The following is a 20,869-nucleotide window of genomic DNA, read 5'->3' as shown; positions in this document are numbered from 1 at the left end:
CTTGGTTCTCCTCCTACCTCACTTTTTATGCTTTCTTGGACTCTGCATGATCTTCTTCATCTTTCCAACCCCCAAACATTGGAGTGGTCCAGGGCACAGTCCCTGGATGACTTCTTATTTTGTTGTAGTTGTTATTGCTCTTGGTGGCTGGCCAGCACAGGGAAACGGACCCTTGACCTTGGTGTTAAAAAGCCACACTCTAATCAACTGAGCTAACCAGCCAGCCCCTGGATGACTTCTTATCTATACTCACTCCCTCTCCCCCATTCCATTTTAACAGCTTTATACACTGATGGTTCCCAAACTCATATTTCCTTCCCTATCTTTCCCTTGAACTCAATCTTATATGTTATTGACTAATGGCCACATTCATTTAGACATCTAAAGGCATCTCAACATCTCCAAAATCTTGATGTTATCCTCCAAACCTTCCCCCACATCTTTCATATTTGAGTAAATGGCAAGTCTTCTAGTAGTTCAAGCCAAAAACTCTGACATCAATGATCAGTTATTTATTTTTCTCAGGCCACACAGGAAACATACGCAAATTCCATCAGCTCTCTCTCAAAATAAATCCAGAATTTGATTGCATATCACCCTCTGCCACTAGCCTAGTGGAAGACACCATCATCTCTCCCCTGGATTATTTGCAATAACATTCTAACTATTCTGACAGCTTTCATCTTTGTTCCCTTATAATTTATGTTTCACTTAGAAGCCAGAATGATGTTTTTTAAATGTTTAAGTCAAAACACCTCACCATGACATGACATGATCAAAACAAAAAGTGATCGTCAAGTAACTTTCCTAGGGTTAAAGATGGAGCTGGGTACAAGAGAAACAAATCTACTTACAATCTAACAGGGAATATAACCACTTATATTTACTTAAAAATTACATAAGACAAAAATAATCAAGTATCAAATTGTAGAAATATAAAATGTTCATGGAATTTAACAGACAGAAATCTGTAATGGTCAACAATATTTCATTCATAAATACAGTCAATAAATATTTATTGAGTACCTACTATATATACTCCAGGCACTGTCACAGATGCCTGTAAAATAATAGTAACTTTAAGGAGGTCATGTGTATTTGATGTAACTTTGAAGGGTTAGAATAGAAAAATTAGTTAAGACAGTGTTTCGTACAATAAATACTACAAATCAAAGTGCGAGAGAGGAATGAGTATACAAGGAATAATGAACGAACTGTCTGAGATAAGAAAAGGACACACTTCAAATAGCTAATCTATGTATCATAGGTTATAAATTTTATTCCTGTTTTTTCCTTCTTTTCTTTTTTTGACATAGTGGTAACATTCTGTGCTTCAATAACTACAATGTCCAGTTAATACTCTGGGCTTCTTTTCTCTTTTCCTTTTTTTTTTTTTTTTGCTATTTCTTTAAGGTACAATTTATGCACAGTAAAATTAACCTTTTTAGCACAGAGTTCTGTAAGTTTGGACAAATGCATATACATGTGTGACCATAACCAAGATATAAGACAGTTCTACAACCTCCCCAAAATTCCCTGTGCCCTCTCGTAGTCAACATCACCCCAACACCTCCAGTCCTTGGCAATCACTGATATATATGTTTTCTATCATGATAGCTTGGGCTTTACCAGAATTTCATATAAATGGAATAATACAGTATTAAGCCACTTGAATCTGGCATATTTCACTTAACATACTGCATTTGAAATAGATCATGTTGTTGTGTATGTCAATAGTTCATTATTTTGATTTGCGAGTAGTATTCCATTGAATGGATATACCACAGTTAATTGATCCAATTACTGTTGAAGAATGTTTGGGTTATTTTCAGTTTGGAGTTATTATAAACAAAGTTACCATAAACATTTATGCAAAAGTTTTAATTTCACTTCTGTAAATACATAGGAGTGGGATTGGAATTGCTGGGTGGCATGGAAAGCGTGTTTAACTTTACAAAAAATACCACATTATTTTCCTGCATCATTTTGCATTTCCACTAACAACAAACAAGATTGGCAGTTGCTATGCTATGTTCCTAATTCCTCCACATCCTTGCTAACACTTGTATCACTGTCTTTTTGGTTATAGGCATCCTAGCTGGTATGAAGTTGTATCTCACTGTAGTTTTAATTTTCATTCCCCTGAGGACTAATGATGTTGAGCATCTTTTAATGTGCTAACTGGAAATTTGTCTATTTAGATTGTGTGGCTCTATTTCTGAACTCTCTATTCTGTGCCACTGAACAATGTGATTATTGTTGCATCAATACTCTCTTGATTAACATAGTTTTACAGTAAACTCAGAAACCAGACAGTATGCCTTCCAACTTTTTCCATTTTCAAAATGTTATTTGAAATTATTCTAGTTACTTTGCCTTTCTATATAAATTTTAGAATCAGCTAGTTAGTTGCTACATAAAAAATTCTGGGATTTTTAATGAAATTACACTAACTCTATACGTTAGTTTGGGAAGAACTGAAATGTTAACAATATTGAGTCTTTCATTCCATGAGCATGGTCTATTTCTCCATTTATTTAGGTTTTCTTTGATTTCTTTCATTATGGTTTTCTAGTGTCTCAAAGTACAGGTCTAGCCCACAGTATGTTATATTTCTATCTAAGTATTTCATGTTTGGTTTTTTCTCTAGTACTTTTGCATGTTTTTATAAATTTTTACTTCCAATTTTCATTACTAGTACTTAGAAATAAGACCCATGTTCACATATTGACCTTGTATCCTACAATCTTGCAAAACTCACTTATTAGTTCTAGGAGGTTTTTGGTTTGCTTGTTTTTTTTTAGATTCCTTGGGACTTTGTACATAGACGATCATGTCTCTGCAAATAGAGCAGTTTTATATTTTCCCTTCCAGCCTTGTTTGCCTTTTATTTCTTTTTCTTGTCCTACAGCACTGGCTAGGACTTCCAGGACTGTGTTGAGTAAGAGTGATAATAGGCATCCCTGCCTTATTCCCAGTCTTTGGTCTTTCACTTTTATGTAAGATGTTAGCTGTAGGTTTTTCACAGGTTCCTCTTATCAGGCTGAGAAAGCTCCCTTGTACGAAGGTACCTCCAAAAGTTCATGAAAAGATTCATATTATCTTTTAATTCTATTTTTTCCCCATGAACTTCTTAAAGTACCCTTATATTGTTTGCTGAGAGTTTTTATCATGAATGAATGCTCAATTTTGCCAAATGCTTTTTCTTAATTTACTGAGATGATTATATAGTTTTTCTTCTTTAGCCTGTTGATATGGTTAATTACACTGATTTATTTTCAAATGCTGAACCAGCCTTCCATTCCCAGAACAATCCTCTTATAACCATGCCATATTATCCTTTTTCTATATATTATTGAATTTGATATGCTAGTATTTTCTTGAGGACGTCTGAGTCTATATTCATGAGGGACACTGGTCTGCAGTTTTCTTTTTTGTAATATTTTTTATCAGGTTTTGTCAGTGTCATAAAATTAGTTGGATATTGTGGAAAAGATTGTATAAAATTTACATTATTATTTTTCTAAATGTTTGGTAGAACTTGCCTTTTTGGCCTTAAGTTTTCTATATTGAAAAGTTTTTGACTATGAATTCAATTTTGTTAAAATATATAGGATTATTCAGATTATATTTCATTTTGAATGAACTCTGACGGTTTACATCTTTCAAGAAATTTGTCCATTTCACCTAAGTTTCTGAATTTATACACAGTGAATTGTTTGTAACATTATTTTAATTATCCTTGTAATGTCTATAGTAATTTGTAGTGATATATTCTCTGATTCCTGTAACTTGGGTCCTCTCTCTCCTTGCTTTTTTCTTGATCAGTTTAGTTAGCCATTTATCAAATTTATTAATTTTTATACAAAACCAGTTTTAGATTGATTTCCTCTATTGTTTTTCTATTCTCAATTTCATTTATTTTTATTCTATTATTACTTGCTTACTTTGGTTTTAATTTACTCTTTTTTTTTTTTTCTGGTATCTTAAGGTAGCTTAGGTCACTGATTTGAAACTTGTTTTCCAATATAATATGCCATGAATTTTAAATATATATTGAAATAAGAGCATTCAAAGCCAAAAGAAGCATAAGATTTTTTTCTAAATTAAATTTTGTTTAAATTCAGAGTTTTAGAATATTAACTGCTATGAAGTAAATGTTATGAATAAATAATTTAAATAATTTTTTAAAACTTGCTTGAGGGCCAGCCCGGTGGCGCACTGCTACAGTGCACCGCTTGGGAGCGCGGCGGCGCCCCCACCGAGGGTTCGGATCCCACATACAGACCGGCCGCTCACTGGCTGAGCGAGGTGCGGGCGTGACACCGAGGGTTGCGATCCCATTGCCGGTCCCCGTCCAGTACGGGCGCGACACTGAGGGTTGCGATCTGTTGCCGGTCACGAAAAAAGACAAAAAGGAAAAAAAAAAAACTTGCTTGAAGAAAAGATGTCTCTACTTTCCTTCCCAACCATTCTCACTTTTCCACTCCTCCCAAAGAACATGTGCACTTGCTAACTGAAAATCTAGAGAGTGTAATGTTTGTATATACTCCCTTAAATGGAAGAGCCCCACACTGTTACTGTAACTTCTTCAAGACTGGTGATATAATCCCAAAGAATAAACTGACATAATATAAATTCAGATGTTTTCTTAATTCAGTGGCAAGGGGGAAAAAAGCAAAAAAGAGAACAAAATGAAAACTCTACAAAAAGATACTCCAGGGCCGGCCCAGTGGCGCACTCGGTAGAGTGCGGCACTTGGGAGCACAGCGGCACCCCTGCCGAAGGTTCGGATCCCATATAGAGACTGGTCCGCTCACTGGTTGAGCACGGTGTGGGCACGACACCAAGGGTTGCAATCTCGTTGCCGGTCGCGGTACGGGCGCAACACCGAGGGTTGCGATCTCGTTACCGGTCACGAAAAAAGACAAAAAGGAAAATTTTTAAAAAGATACTCCATTTCTGGGAGAGAGAAATGCACGCAAGTGCCAAGACATAATACTTTCACTTGAAAAACAGAACCCAAAAAGGTTAAATAATATGCCCAACCTATATATCAAGTCAGCACTACAAGTAGAACTCTAATCCAGTTCTACTGAGTTTTAGCATAATTTTTCCCCACTAAATCACACTACCTTTCCACAGGTCTTATCAAACTGAAATTTTTGCCACAGAGTAAATTAGAGGCAAGGAGAAACTTTTTATCCGAAAAAAAACTGGTTTCCGCAATTCATGTATATAGAATATCAAAAAGTTTTGTTGGTGATTGATTTAAGTTGGCATATAAGATATTAGCTTTAGGTGTGCTATACTTTGCTATATTAGAAAGAATGTGTTGGGCCAGTAAAAAGTAAACACCCAATTCTCAGTAGTGAGAGATCCAATAAGGGAGACCTTATTTCCTGAATGACCTGCTACAAAAGACTATGCCCCTGTTCCTGACCACAGAATCAGGGAAAAATAAATCCTGACCATAAAGTAGAGCTGCCATAGGACACAGCTGCTTATTTCTATGATGTATTGAGGTCCATATAAATTCCTCTTTCTCCCCCTAGCAAATAATTTGAAAGGGGTAGGGAAGAAAACATAGAACAATAGAATCCAAGCTATGGTATCAAAGAAAATGCTACCATTATATCTACTCCTTTATGAGATAAATTTAGATTTAGGTAGACAATACTTACAAATCAATAAATTAGCTTCTGGATACAGTGTAGGGAAAAACTGTGAAAGACTTTTTGAAATGGACAAAAGAGATTACTCAACATCATTTCAATGGAATGCTGGAGCATCTGAGGATTATCTAATACTATAGGGGAGTGTGCTTTTATTTGTCTTTGACTAGGCTTTACAACTCTCAAGAGATAGAAGATGATGTGTAGAAAACTCATAGCAATGCAAATATTTTCTGTCCATATCTATGCAAATTATTACTATTCATGGTAATGCAAATGAATTGTCAGGTAAAGAACATAAATCTCTTTTTGAGAAATCAAATCCTCATTTTGAGAAACTCTTACCAGTTCTCCATTAATTGAGTTAAATAAATTCTCTGAGATGTGTACATTTTATATTTGTACGTATAAGGATAAATAAAATGAAATTTTCTTTGTTTAATAAAGGAGATGCAGTTGGCCCTCCCTTCTTCTCTGGGTGTCTCCTTCAAAATATAATAGGCCCAATACTTGGTCAGAGCTTGGTAAACATCATCTCCAGATTTTACAATAAGAAATCATGAGTCTTTCAATCCTCAGAATGGTAAATACATACTTTCTAAATTATTACGCAAGAGTCTCTCAGAGTATGTACAGAAGACCATGAGGAGCATCCATCTGTCCGTCAAGAAGATAAAATAAGTTTTAATTGTTCTTTCTCCTACTTTTCTGTGAAATTTTGTCCAGACTTTGTAGTCTCTCCCAGACAATGTGCATGGATGTAATATGATATCAAAAATAAATTGTGTTTTCTATGTCTATACTGGTGTAGAGGAGTCTTTTTGTTGGCAGGATTCTTTAATTTCACCAACATATGACAGTTTTAATTACCTTTTTAAAAAAACTTACTGATCATAAACAGAATATTTATTATAAGAAATATAAACAGAGTACTCTTTTATAGTACTCCAGATGAAGTACCCCAAAATGTAAAGTAATAGTTTTACAAAGAATAAAATAGGCTGAGTTAAAGTTTACAATCAGTGGTGAAATGAGTAATTATAAGCTGTACAGTCCTTTTAGTGGTAATACACTTGGTAAAGAAAGGAAGTGTAACCTTTTCACAATAGATATTTAAATGTGTTGGCAATGTAGCACAAAATTGACTACTCTGAACAATGTTATGTCTAAATGTAATAATAAGGCAAATATATCTTCCAAAAGTTAAGATGAAAAGGCCGTATTGGAAGAAAGACCTAGCCATAGTAAAGAGTATCTATGAACTATATTTTAATTTTTATGTTTATAAAGTACATTAATATATTAATATTAAGATAGTTGTTAATATTAATCTTTTCAAATCTATTTAATATATAGACTTTAATAAAACAAATTAAAACATCAACTATGTAAATATAAAATTTTCAATAAGAAAAATAAATTTTTACCATCTTCCTAGCAATTCTCCCCAAGAATATAGGATCTTCTCAGGACAATCCTTAGAAACATCACCAGTACCACTTGAGAGTTCATTATCACTCTCTACAGAAAAAAACACAAAAATAAAACCAATAAACTTTGTATTACATGTTATAGTAGATATTTATACACTATAAAACAAGAAGCATAACTATGTGTCTAATAAAACAGTCAAACAATACTTCCTACATTACCAATCACAAATATCAGTAAAGACTTCATTAAAGTAATTTATCTTTAATGCCTAGACAAATATTTTCAAAACATAAAGTTTCTATAAAAATTCTCATCCAGTTACATAGAATGAAATACCTATAAACAAATAACTTTATCTAAAGAGGGTAATATTTAAAAGCAAATGATAATATAATCATCAAAGGGACGTGAAAAACGATTGCATTATATAATGTTAAACTTTAAAGCATTTACTAAAAAATTTTTTAAATAAATGGGTATAAATAAATAAATAAATACATTTTGGCTTTTTAAAAGAAATTTCTATATGGTGCTCTGCTCACAGATTAATATTCTCAAATATTAATATTTTATTAGTAAGAGCAACAAATATCAAAATTAAGTGTCAGACATATATATCATCATGTAGCACAGAGAAACATATATTATGAATGAACACAAACAAACAGAACTGTAAAAAAGAACTTTTAGGTTTTTAAAGCTATATTCATAAAAAAAGATATTTTTGACTAAAGGAAAGATGAAATTGTTTGGGCTTTTAAAATGGCAACTTTACAAAACATCCCAAAATGTAAAGTAATAGTTTTGAAAGACTGATTTACAGTTTACAATCAGTGGTGAAATGACTAATTCTCAACTCTATAAACCTTTTAAGTAGTTACAGAGGTGGTGGAGAAAGGAAATGTAATAGATACAGTTTATCTACATTACAAAAAGGCCTTTGACATAGTACTATATAAGAAAAGAAGTACTGTCTGAATAAAATAAGCTAGGTAAAAATCTGCCTGGCAGATAGCAAGCACTAAAGTTTTATCAGTGCTACTACCGCACAACAGGAATTGGCATTAAGTGGCTCCCACAGGGGTCTGTGGTAAGAACAGTATTACTTAGCATATTACAAAAGCCAATGATCCAAGATTAAACTAATTCATATCTGGGGATATATACAACACCATAAAATGTTAATGTAATAAATAAAGGTTTATTTGGCCAGGTTAAAAGATTTGGTCATATTCATATGAAAAGATTTGACCACATTATTTAGTAAAATACCAGTATAACCAAAACACATGCACATAACCAGAAAAATGCTTCAACATCTTCGGAACAATACCAGATAAATGAGAATTATGAGTGACATTTTATTCAAAAAGTGAACATTCTGGAAACTGGAATGACAGCAAAGAGGGTACACACTAGCATTACTGCTCTGGAATTACCTCACATAAGCAACTCTATGAAGCTTGTAACAAGTTCATCGGGAAAATAACAGAAATGTGAGATTTTTAAAAAGTTAAAGCAAATGAAGTATTACTAAGCATTGGAAGAATAATGTAACCAAAAAAACTGAAGCTATAGTATTAAAATATCCTAAGAAAATATCCCATGTAAACAACTAGCCAGTACAATAACCCTTACAATTTTTCATTAAGACAATAAAACAGATTCCCAATTAGACTGAAAGAGAATATAAGCTTGATAATACACAGTTTTCCTAAAAGTAGACGGAAACAGGAAGGAAAGTTGATATTTAAATAAGAACAGTCTTTCGAATTTATTAAGATTCTAAATTAATACACCATTTGATACAGCAATTCCATTGCTAGAAGTTTATCCTGCAGAAACACATACACCAAAGAGATATATATAAAAGTATTTTTCATTGTATCATTGCTTATAATAAAAAGAAACTGAAAACTATCAGGAATCCATCAACTGAAGTTTTATTAACTAAATTATGATATATCCATTCAAAAGTATACTATCAAGTAGTTTAAAAGAATGCAATAAATCTGTACATGCTAACATGAAAACATCAATCTAAAATATATTATTTTCTGATAGAAAGCAAAAAATAAGAGCCACTTTAAAGTTTGGATTTATTTTAGTAAATAACATTACTTATATGATTACACAGATCTTTAAAAAAAATCTGTAAGAATATACACCAAACAATTAACAGCAATAATAATTCAGCACTAACAGCATCTTTATCACACAGTGTGCACTAAATAAATATTTAGGGAACACATCTTTTACTTTTGAGTTTTATATTTCTGAAATAGTGCAACATGATAATAAGCATGGAAAAGGATTTTTATCTTTTGAATAATCCATATTGCTATATGAAACAAAAATCTATTTTGTTATTATAAACCCCTACTAATGAGCCATAAAATTATCACTGATAACAATGTCGTGTCTTCCTGATAATTTCCTAAGTTATTTTTCACTACAATAAGGATATCAGAACTATAAAAACCTACAATAGCAAAGGATAACCACAAGAAGGAGGAAAGAAAAAGAGCACAATCTGAAGTAAAACCAGGTCCCTGATGAACAATTAAGGAAGAGGCAATACCAAGTCAGGGGCCAAATATTTGCATGGAAAAATAGGACATAGCCAAGGAGGATAGGAATACCAGGCTTTTAACAAATGTCTTCTTATATTCCAGGCACTGTTCTAAGTTTTATAGGTATTAACTCATATAATTTTCTAAACAACCTAGTAAGATAGTCACTACCAGTTGCCCACTTTAAAAATGAGAATACTGAGGCACAGAGAGGTTAAGTAACTTGCCCAAGGCTAACCTGCTAATTAGTGACGGAGAAATAGAATTCAAACTTGGTTTGCAGAGTCAAATTCTACCTTTCTTTATTGTTTTTCCTACCATGTTTTTTAGAGGAGGCTGTACTTGGCATTTAGCAGATACCAGTCTGTGTTCCAAGTGCCAATATCTAGTAAATGCTGGGAGCCAGAGTCAAAAATAGAAAAGCTGGGCGCACTCGGTTGGTTACAGCACAGTGCTATAACACCAAAGTCAAAGGTATGGAGCCACATACCAAGAGACACTAAATTTAGGACAACAGATTTAATTGAAAGGCTTCAAGGGATATAATTCTCCTTGATGCCAGGAAGAACAAAAATGAAATTATACCTCAGTGACCTCAAGAGTGTGAGCCAGATCTATCTTGCTACAGAAACCAATACCCATGCGTGTTTTAAATATGTATTGGCCAACCTGCTAGACAGGAAGAAAGTGGGGTGAAGGAAAGTAAACTAAAATCTCTATTATATTAGATAAGACAGAGTTCCTAGATAAGATGAAAGAAGTAAAGTAAGATGGAAATAAGAATACAAGATACAGTGAAAAACACAGTGAGGAGACTGGCAAGTAGAAAAACATGACAAAGAAGAAAAGAGAAGAAACACTGTAAGCATGCAGATACATAAAAAGGTAACTTAAGGTTTTGAAAAAGCAACTGTATCCCATCCTACCTAGAAAAAAAAAAAGGAGGACAAATGATAAAGCTAAGATTCCTATTCTTTTATCCAAGCCAAAGAGGCTTGGCTAAATCCTGCTTTTCCACCAAAATCCCTCTTATGGTTGGGCTAAGTGTTCCCCCTGTAGGCCTATTCCATCACAGCACTTATACCACATTAAAATAGTCTATTTTCCTCTACATCTCCCATCAGATGATGAGTGGGACTTGTTGCTTTGCCTCCCATGGATTTGTCACCCCTTTTCCCCTGGGTGACAGAGCTGCCAAAGATTACTCAAAGCCCATTTCTTCTGAGCAGTGAGAAGCCCCGAAAAGGAGTTAATCTCCCAGAACCCTCAAGCGAGAGGCCTTCCTTCCATTTGGAAAATTGACCACGAATTGGGGTTCTCTTCCCACATTTATTCTCTAGACCAGGAAGTTACAGGAAGAGAACACAGGTGGGGTTTTTGCTTAGTTTAACAAGTTTAACAATAGAAGCTGGTAACATTCAGTAAGACAGACAAGGTGACACTCTATAATGCAGTTTTCAAGAAATTGATCCACCAACAAAAGCTTGATCTTAGCAAACATTCTCTTCTTACAGCAATTTTCCAGTATCGTTACATATTAATCAGTAACCTTTCTGTCTTTGAGCTAGCAACCTTGCTGTGTTACAATTCTTTACCTTACAACAGAGACTATAGCCTGGGGAAAATTTCCTGTCCTTTGCAAGGTCAATATTTGAAACTGCAAGGCTTTGGAAAACCAGGCCCTGTGAAGTACACTTGCTTTATGCATACTCCACAGGACTAACGTTTATTTCTATATTCCCAGTGCCTAGATTAGTACTTGGCCATAAACATATTAAAAGTTTCCTGAATGAGTGAGGGGAGAGGATGAAGAAAAATCCATTACAACTAGAAAAAAAATGTCTGCCTTGGAAATTAGAGACCTTTAGTATAGAGGCATTTATGTACAGACATGGGTAAAAGAGAACTAGGTTCATTCAGTCATCCACAATGCATGGATCCTGAAGCCAAATTGCCTGAATTTGAAACTCAGCTCCATCACTTACTAGCTGTGATCCTGGTGAAGACACTTAAACTTTCTGTGCTTCAGCTGCCTATCTCTAAAATGGGGATAATAATAGTACCTACCTTAGAGTACTTGTAAGAAATAAGCAAGTTATTGTAAGCAAAACACATACTACAGTGCCTGGCAAAGATAAGAGCTATATAAAATGTTAGCTATTACAAACCATTTTCATTCAACAGATACGAATGTCTGCATTGTAGAGTACTAGGGTAGAAACTAGAGTGCAGGGTCTGAGGAATGAATAAGAGGGAAGTGGAAACAATAAATGCAGATTTTTCTTTACACAAACTCGAGAAATACAGGGAGGTGAGAGACAGGATAATAGAGCTAAAGGGATCTGTGAGGTCAATTCAAGCATAACACTTCCTCTATCGATCCCCCATTCCCTAGAAAATTGGTCAGTCCTTCCATTTTTGCTCCTATATAGACTTTACCACAATACCTGTAAGACTTTCATAAAAACATGCCTGCTTTCATTATTTACTCATGTATTTAATATATACAACACTCATGTTTTACATATCTTTTTCCCTCTCCTTGAAACACAAGCTCTTCAAGTGCTAGGACGATCTTATTTGTTTTTATACAGTAGCCTTTCTAGCACATAACACTCAAATGTGAAATACACAGAAGGATTTCTTTGTAATTGCTTTATTTCTAGAACATGCTCATACACTGGGCTGGCCAATTAGTTCAGTTGGTTAGACCACGGTGCTATAACACCAAGGTCAAGGGTATGGGTCCACATACCAGCCAGCAGCCAAAAAAAAAAAAAGAATATGTTCATATACTTAGCATAATGGGAAAAAAACAGAAACACTAGAGAGAAAAAAATAAGGAATTGGGTAAATTCCCCAAAGTCATGAAAGTGCCCAGGTTTGGTGATGGTGACTGATCAGGAGGGCATTTTATCATCTGACTGAACACGGAGCTTTGGGAAAGTTTGAAGATGTTAAGAGAGAGAGTTAAGGGAATTCATAGCTAATAATCTCAACCTCCTTTATGATGTTTAACATTAGAAGAGGTATCTGAGATACCATACTTAACATAACGAGTAGGATTTGGTGAAGACTCTTCTAATACGCTTAATTTCAGTTCCTTTTCATGAACATTTTCCTCATCTATTTCAGTTTCCCTGCAGTGGTTGGTCTACCACAAAAACCAGAATTATATAGAGTCCTCCAGATGTTATCAGGCCCATCCAGTAGGATCACTACTTGCTTTAATCTAAATATGTGTGAAATAAAATAATAGTCTCATTCACATAGCGATATAAAAATTAAATAAAAATACATATGACGTACTAAACACAGTGCCTGGCACACAGTAGTACACAAGTGTTAGCTATCATTTTTATTACTGTTGTTATTGAGTCCTCAGTTTTCTGCCCACCACTTCAAAGTAACTAGAAAAGCATTCCAGGTTTGTTTTATCTCTTTTAACCCACTGATTTTTAATATGAAGAGAACAGTAGCCAATTGTCCATCACCAAAAGAAGATATGATATAAATTTTTAGATCAAACAAAATAAGTATGTATGATACTTCAATCAAAATAATTTAAGGACTCTTTCTCTTAACTTTAGCCACTCTGTACATTGTAAAAAACATCATGTTTCTATTAGCAATGTTTTTCATCCTAATCATAAAAGGAAATTTTCAGAACTAGTATTGACATTATTAAAGGAATATATATATGTGTGTACAACTTTTTTTCAAATAAAGTTAAAACTACATTACAAAATTAGAGGCAAATATGCACAAACTCTAATTTTTTTCCTTTTTTTTTTTTTTTTGGCAGCTGACCAGTACAGGGATCAAACACTGGACCTTGGAGTCATCAGCACCATGTTCTAACCAACTGAGCTAACCGATCCGCCCTCTTTTCTTTTTTTAAGCAAAAAATGACTCAAAAAATAAAAAGCTGAAAAGTAAACACAGATAAAATGTAACTATTGAGGATTTTCAGAGATTTTTTTCTTAATTTTACTGTTTTTAGTAAACAAATGCTTGCTGAAAATAATACAGGCAACTAAAGGTGGCTATAAACCCTTCTTCAGCCACAAAAAAACAGAGTATTACTAATAGTGCAAAACCTGTAGGTGCACAGATCTGCAAAGGTAATAATGATACCTGTTCAATATAGAATAGTATAAAAGTGGTTTCTTTTGATTACTTCCTGGTAAATAATATTATTTTGGACAGCCAAAAACTAAAACCACATCTAAAGTTGTGTAAAAGGGAAAATACTCACAAAGCAGTAAGAATGGGGATATGCCCACAACACTGGCCAGAACAGCCACATGAAATCAGGCAGGCTTATATCTGCATTCAGATTTTAGTGTAATCCCCTCCTCAAGTCTCTGCCACTGAATAGGAACCAAGGTGAATTACCGAGCAAATTAGAAAGCTAGACATGATAAAGACAGAGTAAAATGTTAATAACAGAGCAACTATCTATCCATCTGTGTGTGTGTGTGTGTGTGTACGTGTATGTATATGTGGTCAGGGAAAGTAGGAGGGAGGGAGAAATGGAGATGGATAAATGTTTCCAGTTTATCCATCCAGAGGGGGGAAGGGAGGAGTATGTAAAATCTGGAAGAAATAGGTTCTACTTAAGAAAAAGCACATGAACTGATAAAGAGATTACCAAGTATAAAACACAAAGGGGGAAAAAGCAGAAAAAGCAAAAATAGACTCAGGTTAGTCTTTAATACAGACCAGCTCTTACACATAAGGATGTTAAAATTCAAAAGTGAGTAGTAAAAGTAGAATTGTAAGAACAACAGAAAATAATGGATTTTGGAGTAAAGTTTAAGATTTTGGAATAGAAGTGCCATATTGATGGGCCTGCTAAGCATCCTCTATAGCTCTATGATAATACTTATTCTCTGTAATGGCCTGAATAGTTGTGGGCCTTCCTTTTTAGACCAAATTTCTTGCTTGAGACTGTGTTCTTCTCATCACTGTACTCCTCGCCCTATAAAAGTATGTGGCAGTTGGGTAGCCCTTAACAAATATTCGGTGAATAAAATAAACTCAACATTTTCAGAACCTATTTATCAACTGCCTACTGCACATTTCCATTTGGATATCTAATAGAATTTCAAAACAAAGCTCATAATTTTCTTCCAATACTTTTAATTGCCTGATTTCCCCCATTTTCATAAATTATAGCACTATCTATCCAGCTGTTCAAACTAAAAATCTGAAAGTTTTCTTAAAAACATTTACTCTATCTATACAGTTCATTACTCAACCTGTTGACTCCACTTCCAAAACACATCTCAAATCTATCCATTTTTCTCCTTCTCCAAACTACAACCATAGTGCAAGCCTCCAACATCTCCGGCAGGGACTGCTGTTAAGAGTCTCCCAAATGGTCTCTCTACCTCCACACCTGCTCCACTGACAACCTTTCTCCATATATAAAGCTGGAATGGTGTTCTGAAACCGTGAATCAAATCTTTGTCCCTCCCCAGCTTAAAACCCTTTTCAGAGAAATTTTTTGCTCAACACCCAATCTAAAGTAACTATTCAGACAATCTACCAATCAATGAATGTTAACTGTCTGAATGAAATATTAGTTCTTTATATTTTTCTTATTTATTTATTATGTGTCATCTCTCCCCCAATTAGAAGCAGAATTTACCTATCTTATTCTTACAGAGGTCTTCCAGATCACCCCCAAGGTTTGATGATTCACTAGGAGGACTCAAAGGATTCAGCACATATTCATACTCACACCTAGATTTATTTCAGTGAAAGGATTCAAGACAAAATTAGCAAAGCAATAGATGAAAGAGGTGCAGTCCAATGGAAACCAGGCACAATCCTCCAAGAGTCCTCTCCCAGTAGAGTCACATAGGACACATATAATTCCTACAACACTTAATTGAGACAAGTGTCAAACATTGTCTCCCAGGAAAGAGGAAAGCTCATTAGAGAATCAACGTCTGAGGTTTTTATTGGGGCTACTCGTATTTAAGTATCCTCTGCCTAGCATGTACCAAAATTCCAGACTCCAAGAAAGAAAGCAGGTGTTCGCCATAAACCATACTGTTAGCACAAACAGTTGAAGTACAGTGAGCCATTCTAATCAGTTAGGGAATGGTGGAAACCCTCCCAAAATCCATGTTCCCTGATACCAGCCAAGGGCCAACTTTGCAAATAGGTTGCTCTAAGGATAGCATTCTAAAGCCTGCTATGTTAACTCTTTTCTGCACAAGTATTCACCCCCGTATCACCTATTCTAACTTCCATTAACAGATCTAAAAACCAGAAATATGTCGTTGTTCTCTGAATCTAACACTTTAAAGAGATTTCCATTCACTTAACGTTTACTTAACACCTGTCACATACTAAGCAATGGGAACTCATAGAAGAATAAAATACCATTTGCCTCTTAAGAACTCATGTTCTAGAAGGTGAGAGTGATGAATAAACAAAGACCATATTTATAATATAGTATTTTAAGAATGATTGTAATGGTGTGTTCAAAGAACTATTAGAGCAAGATGGTGGGAAGATTTATACCACCTGAATGTGTATGGGAAGACTTTTCAGGAAAAAACAAAAGAGAAGAGCCTATTTTAGCTAAAAGTGATCAAGGAAACCTCTCTGAAGAGGTAATACTTGAGACTAAAGCTGAGATTGAAATGATGAGAAAAAGGCAGCTAGTAGAAGGTCTAATGAAAGTACTTTTCAGACAAGGAATAATACATGCAGTAGTGCTGAGAAAGATCCATTTGAGGGAAAGCCCTAAGTACCTAGCATATATTAGGCACTCAATAAATGGTAGCTATTATTATAATATCATGTTCTCTTTACGTATTAAGAAATTAGATACTTGAAGCCCATACTACTAGTATATTTGAATCTTATTTACACCTACCCTATCCATTCACAAGAAGGATTTGAGGCAGAAGTTAAAAACAGGTACAAATAAAACAAAGCTAAAAATCAATTAATCCATTATTTATTCATTCAAATATTTATTAAGTACTACATGGCCAAACTTAAAAAGGTAAAATGGACATGTTTCCTGCCCTTGAGGAACTTATGTTCTAGTAGAAAAAAGGAACTGGATGTAGATACATAACAACAGAATAGAATGCATGCTATAATGGAAATAGGAATAGAAAAGTCAAGGCTTGAGATGGAATGGAAAAATGGCTCAGATTAGAACATGTAAGCTAAAACAACATGCAAAAGGTAAATGAAAAACTAAGCTTTAATCTTCACCTAGAGAAAGGCAAAGAAGACGAAAAATAACAATAAGGATTACACATAAAATTTCGCCGATGATAAAAAGTTAAAAAATAATTTCACTAGGAGATACCTTTTTCTAACCTGTGTGAGCAACTGATCTCCAAAGTCTTTATACAAAACACCCAGATAACGTAATAAGTCATGTCCTCAAAGAAATTTTTACCAAACCTGTAGAGATATTTCTTATACCAACCCTTGATTAAAGCAGAGAATACAACACTAGTATGGCATCAAAGGCCCTCGGTTACCCAGCCTCTGCATTCTCTCTAATCTCATCTCCTGTCATTCTCCACACTTACAAATGAACTTTTATTGCTCACACAATGCTGTTTCCCATCACCCAAAGTTTCCCTCTACCTGAACGGTTTCTCATACCACAGAATCCAAATATTTTTGGCTAAATAATAAGCATTAGTCAAGACTGAATGCAGAAGAATAACTTCCAGAAAATCTTCCCTAAATTTCCAGGCCAAACTAAATTCCTTTTAGTTCACAGGGTACCCTGTTCATATCTTATTACTGCATTGACTATATTTTGTTTAAATTATCTATTTATGGGTCTGTTTCTATAAGAGTCATGTCATTTCTCTTTGTGTCTGTAGCACTTAGCAGAGTAGTGAGTGCCCACTAAAAGTTTATTAAATTTTCACAAGTTTGATAATAAAACCTATTGAATAAAAAACGAGCTACAGATGACTTTCTAATGATCTGAACTAATCCAGGAATTATACTTGAAAATCCTAGAATAATACATCATTAATATTTTCTTTAGAGGGGCCATTCTGATCATCAATTGTCTACATTTTTCACAGGATCTATAGGACAGGCTCTTCAAAACTGAGATCATTAGCAAATGCCAAAATGTACTTCTGGTCGGCACTGTGAATAAAAGGTCCATTTGCCCTTCGTATTTGTTAGGTGCATGGGTAACAAAAATGAAACTGCACTGCAGAAGTCAAAGAGCCTTCCAAGTATTCATACCTGGAGTGAGAGCCACTGAACCTGACACAGGTGATCCATAATCAATGGTTCTCAACTTTTTCTACCTCTGTGTTGTTCACATGCTCATGAATGATATTTTTTAACACACACAGTAAATTCTCAACTGGGGACACACACCTGTGGAGTAACAAGGCACTCCTATATATTGAGAATTTCTGTTCTACATACATTGCTTCAATTGGAAAAGATCACATAGGATCTGATATACTAATCTTTTTATGATGGCACTTATATTTTCTTTCCTTAAGAAAAGAACATGTGATAAAGATTAGCATACAAAATGTGACTTATGTGATGGTCAGATACTCCATTAAATTCAACCACAATACATACTTCTGCTCCTTTGCCCTAATATCTGGTTGCTAGTCATAGTGAAAATGGGAATCTGCTACATCATTTTATGATTGACTTATTATTCTATTTATGCAAAATATCATCCTGTTTTCAACAAAAGTAGTAAGAATAAAACTCAATTTCTTAAGTTAAATTTGAGAGTTTTTATTGCTTAACTGGATAAAATGAGCACTGTGTATATACAACAGAAATCTTACTTTGGGAATTATCATAGATGTATAGCCTTCAAGAAGTATCCAAATTCTAACCACTGGAATTCAACTCATCTTTCTCCAAGTATCTGTACCCTCTGATATCTTGCATTTATTTTTACATATGTCTTTTCCCATCTCTATAGACTGCAAAGCTCCTTGAAGATTGGAACTATATCGTAAGCATTTAATTCAGTGCCTTGCATTTAACAGGCACTAAATCTAATTGAATCTGAGAAGGATGGAAGAAAGGAATTTGGCAAGGAAGGATAAGTAAGAGAAAGCAAAGCTTAGGAATGGTGGAAGCAAGTATGACACTGGAGAGTCATTAAGGTTTGGTGGACAAAAGAAATGACAAAGACTATTAAGCAGATTATGGTCAGGAAATTAGGAAGAGAAAAGAAAAAATCTAAAACTCATTTCTCTGATGTAAAATTTGCGTGTGTTTTTGCAAAAGAGACAGGGCAAATTAAAGCTCTATATTATCTAGATTCAAACGTTGATTTTATTTGTTAAAATATCACTCAAAAACTTACATGTACTCAAATAAGCACCACTTAGAATTTTTACTGAGGGGAACCCAAAGCCAATTCTTCCACAAGCATGAGGCGGAGTGTCCCGGAATTGGGGGTGGGCTACAGTAGGGTCAGGGCTTTCTAAAGTGACTCAGGTCTCCCTTATTCCCCAGCCCCTAAAATGACCTATCTACCCTCTCTACTAGCTTCTATTCAATTCTCCAAGGCCGTGTGGGGGCTAGGGGGGGACATGCTTTTCATGCTTGAGGCCCCAAAGCTAACGGCTTCTCTTCTCTTATGGACTTCATGTACACTTCACACCTGCACCTGTCTCTGGCCACTGCACCAGCAGTCCTTGTGGCTGCCACCTACTTGCAGATGGAACACATGGCCTGGGCATGCCACCACTTCATTCACACCAGCTATGAACCTCTGGTTATCTCTGTATGGCCCCTGAAGGCAGAACCCCCACATTTCCAACAGTCCCTCCACCAGGAACTCCAAAGGGAACCAAGGCCCACCTAATGGGTCTCGAAGCTGCAGTAAAGGCTCCTCAACTCCAGTCAGGTCAGACCCCAAGGCCTACAACTAGAAAAAGTACAATGAGCTCATCGTGCTAAACTATCAGGCCTCCCAAGCAGGAAAACTGGTGGGGGAGGGGAGTTCTGGTCAGTCTTTCCCCCAACTCAGGTTCCCCAGTAGAGATGAGACCTCCAGCAGCAGAAGTAGCAGAGAAGACCATTCCTGGTCCCCAGAGAGCAGGGTCTCTCAGACTGCTGCCAAATCTGGGGCTCTAACCATACCCTCCATCTCCTCACACCCCAAGCTCAAGAGACCCTGAAGGGGCTTGTCCACCACCAGGAAGTGAATTTTTCAGCTGCCAGAACTGTTAAGTATGGCTGCGTGCTCATTGGGGCCAGACCCTTGGCTCCTGGGGATGAGGACAAGCCCTGTAAGTGTCAGCTCTGCCATTCTACTTTCCACTACAAAGGCAACCTGGCCAGTTACTGCATGGTGCATACCGGGGAAAAGCCTACCACTGCTCCATCTGCAGAGCCCATTTTAACTGGCCAGCTAACCTGAAAATGCACAGCCACATTCATTTGGGAGAAAAGCCCTGCAAGTGAGAGACATGCAGTTCATACTTTGTACAGGTAGTACCTCCACGTGCGCACATGCTGATCCACACCAGGGAGAAGCCTTATCCTTGCCCCACCTGTGGGACCACTTCCACCACCTACAGATCCTAAAGAGCCATGTTCACATTCACATGGGAGAGAAGGTTTACCAAGAACCAGTGATTTCATGAAGTTTCTCAGGAATCACCTGCATCTTACTGCTCTGAAGTCACTTCCTGCTTGAGGTGTGGAAGTAGCAGGTAGAAACCAGAAAGAAACTAATTCTACTAAGATGTTGGAGGATGTCACTGTGCTGGGGATCTTAATGCATGGGATACCCCACAACCACCAAGGAAAATGGGTAGGAGTTGGGTCCCACAAGGTCAGCAGGGGCTAGAGATGGCAGTAAGAAGGCTGTGTGGATGGAGGCAACACGCCAGCTCCACCCTTCCTCCAGCAATGGTATCTTGGAATCCATCCAGTGTCCAAAGCATGTGTCTCTCCCACCCTTCCCCTTGTTCTGTGTGTCCTGGGTGCACAGCTCTGTTCTGCCCATGGACAGAGGTCACTAATTCTGATATTACCTCCCTCTGGGCCTTAAATTTCTCATCTGTGAAAAAAGTCAGTTAACATGGTCTCTGCAGTTCCCTCCAACATTTACAATTTGTGGTTGTGTTGCTCAATCTTTAAAACTCATGACCTGAGTTAGATTTAAAAAAAAAAAAAAAAAAA

General features: G+C 35.7%; 1 protein-coding gene and 1 pseudogene across 1 annotated transcript in view; one reads left to right on the top strand and one right to left on the bottom strand.

Moving 5' to 3' along the window:
* Positions 1 to 7,098: 7,098 nt before the first annotated feature.
* LOC103599387 (rab GTPase-activating protein 1-like) overlaps positions 7,099 to 20,869 on the bottom strand; it is a 121,512-nt gene continuing 107,741 nt past the window's right edge. The window contains exon 11 of the mRNA XM_008583493.1: positions 7,099 to 7,196. Within this exon, the coding sequence (XP_008581715.1) occupies positions 7,099 to 7,196 (98 nt within the window). The remainder of the gene's footprint in view (positions 7,197 to 20,869) is intronic.
* Positions 16,858 to 20,328, top strand: LOC103599386 (annotated as a pseudogene).

The sequence above is a fragment of the Galeopterus variegatus genome, unplaced genomic scaffold (assembly GCF_000696425.1).
Source record: "Galeopterus variegatus unplaced genomic scaffold, G_variegatus-3.0.2 Scaffold2939, whole genome shotgun sequence".
NCBI classification, from domain to species: Eukaryota; Metazoa; Chordata; class Mammalia; order Dermoptera; family Cynocephalidae; genus Galeopterus; species Galeopterus variegatus.
The sequence above is the reverse complement of the archived record's forward strand: the minus strand, read 5'-3'. Positions and strand labels throughout refer to the sequence as shown.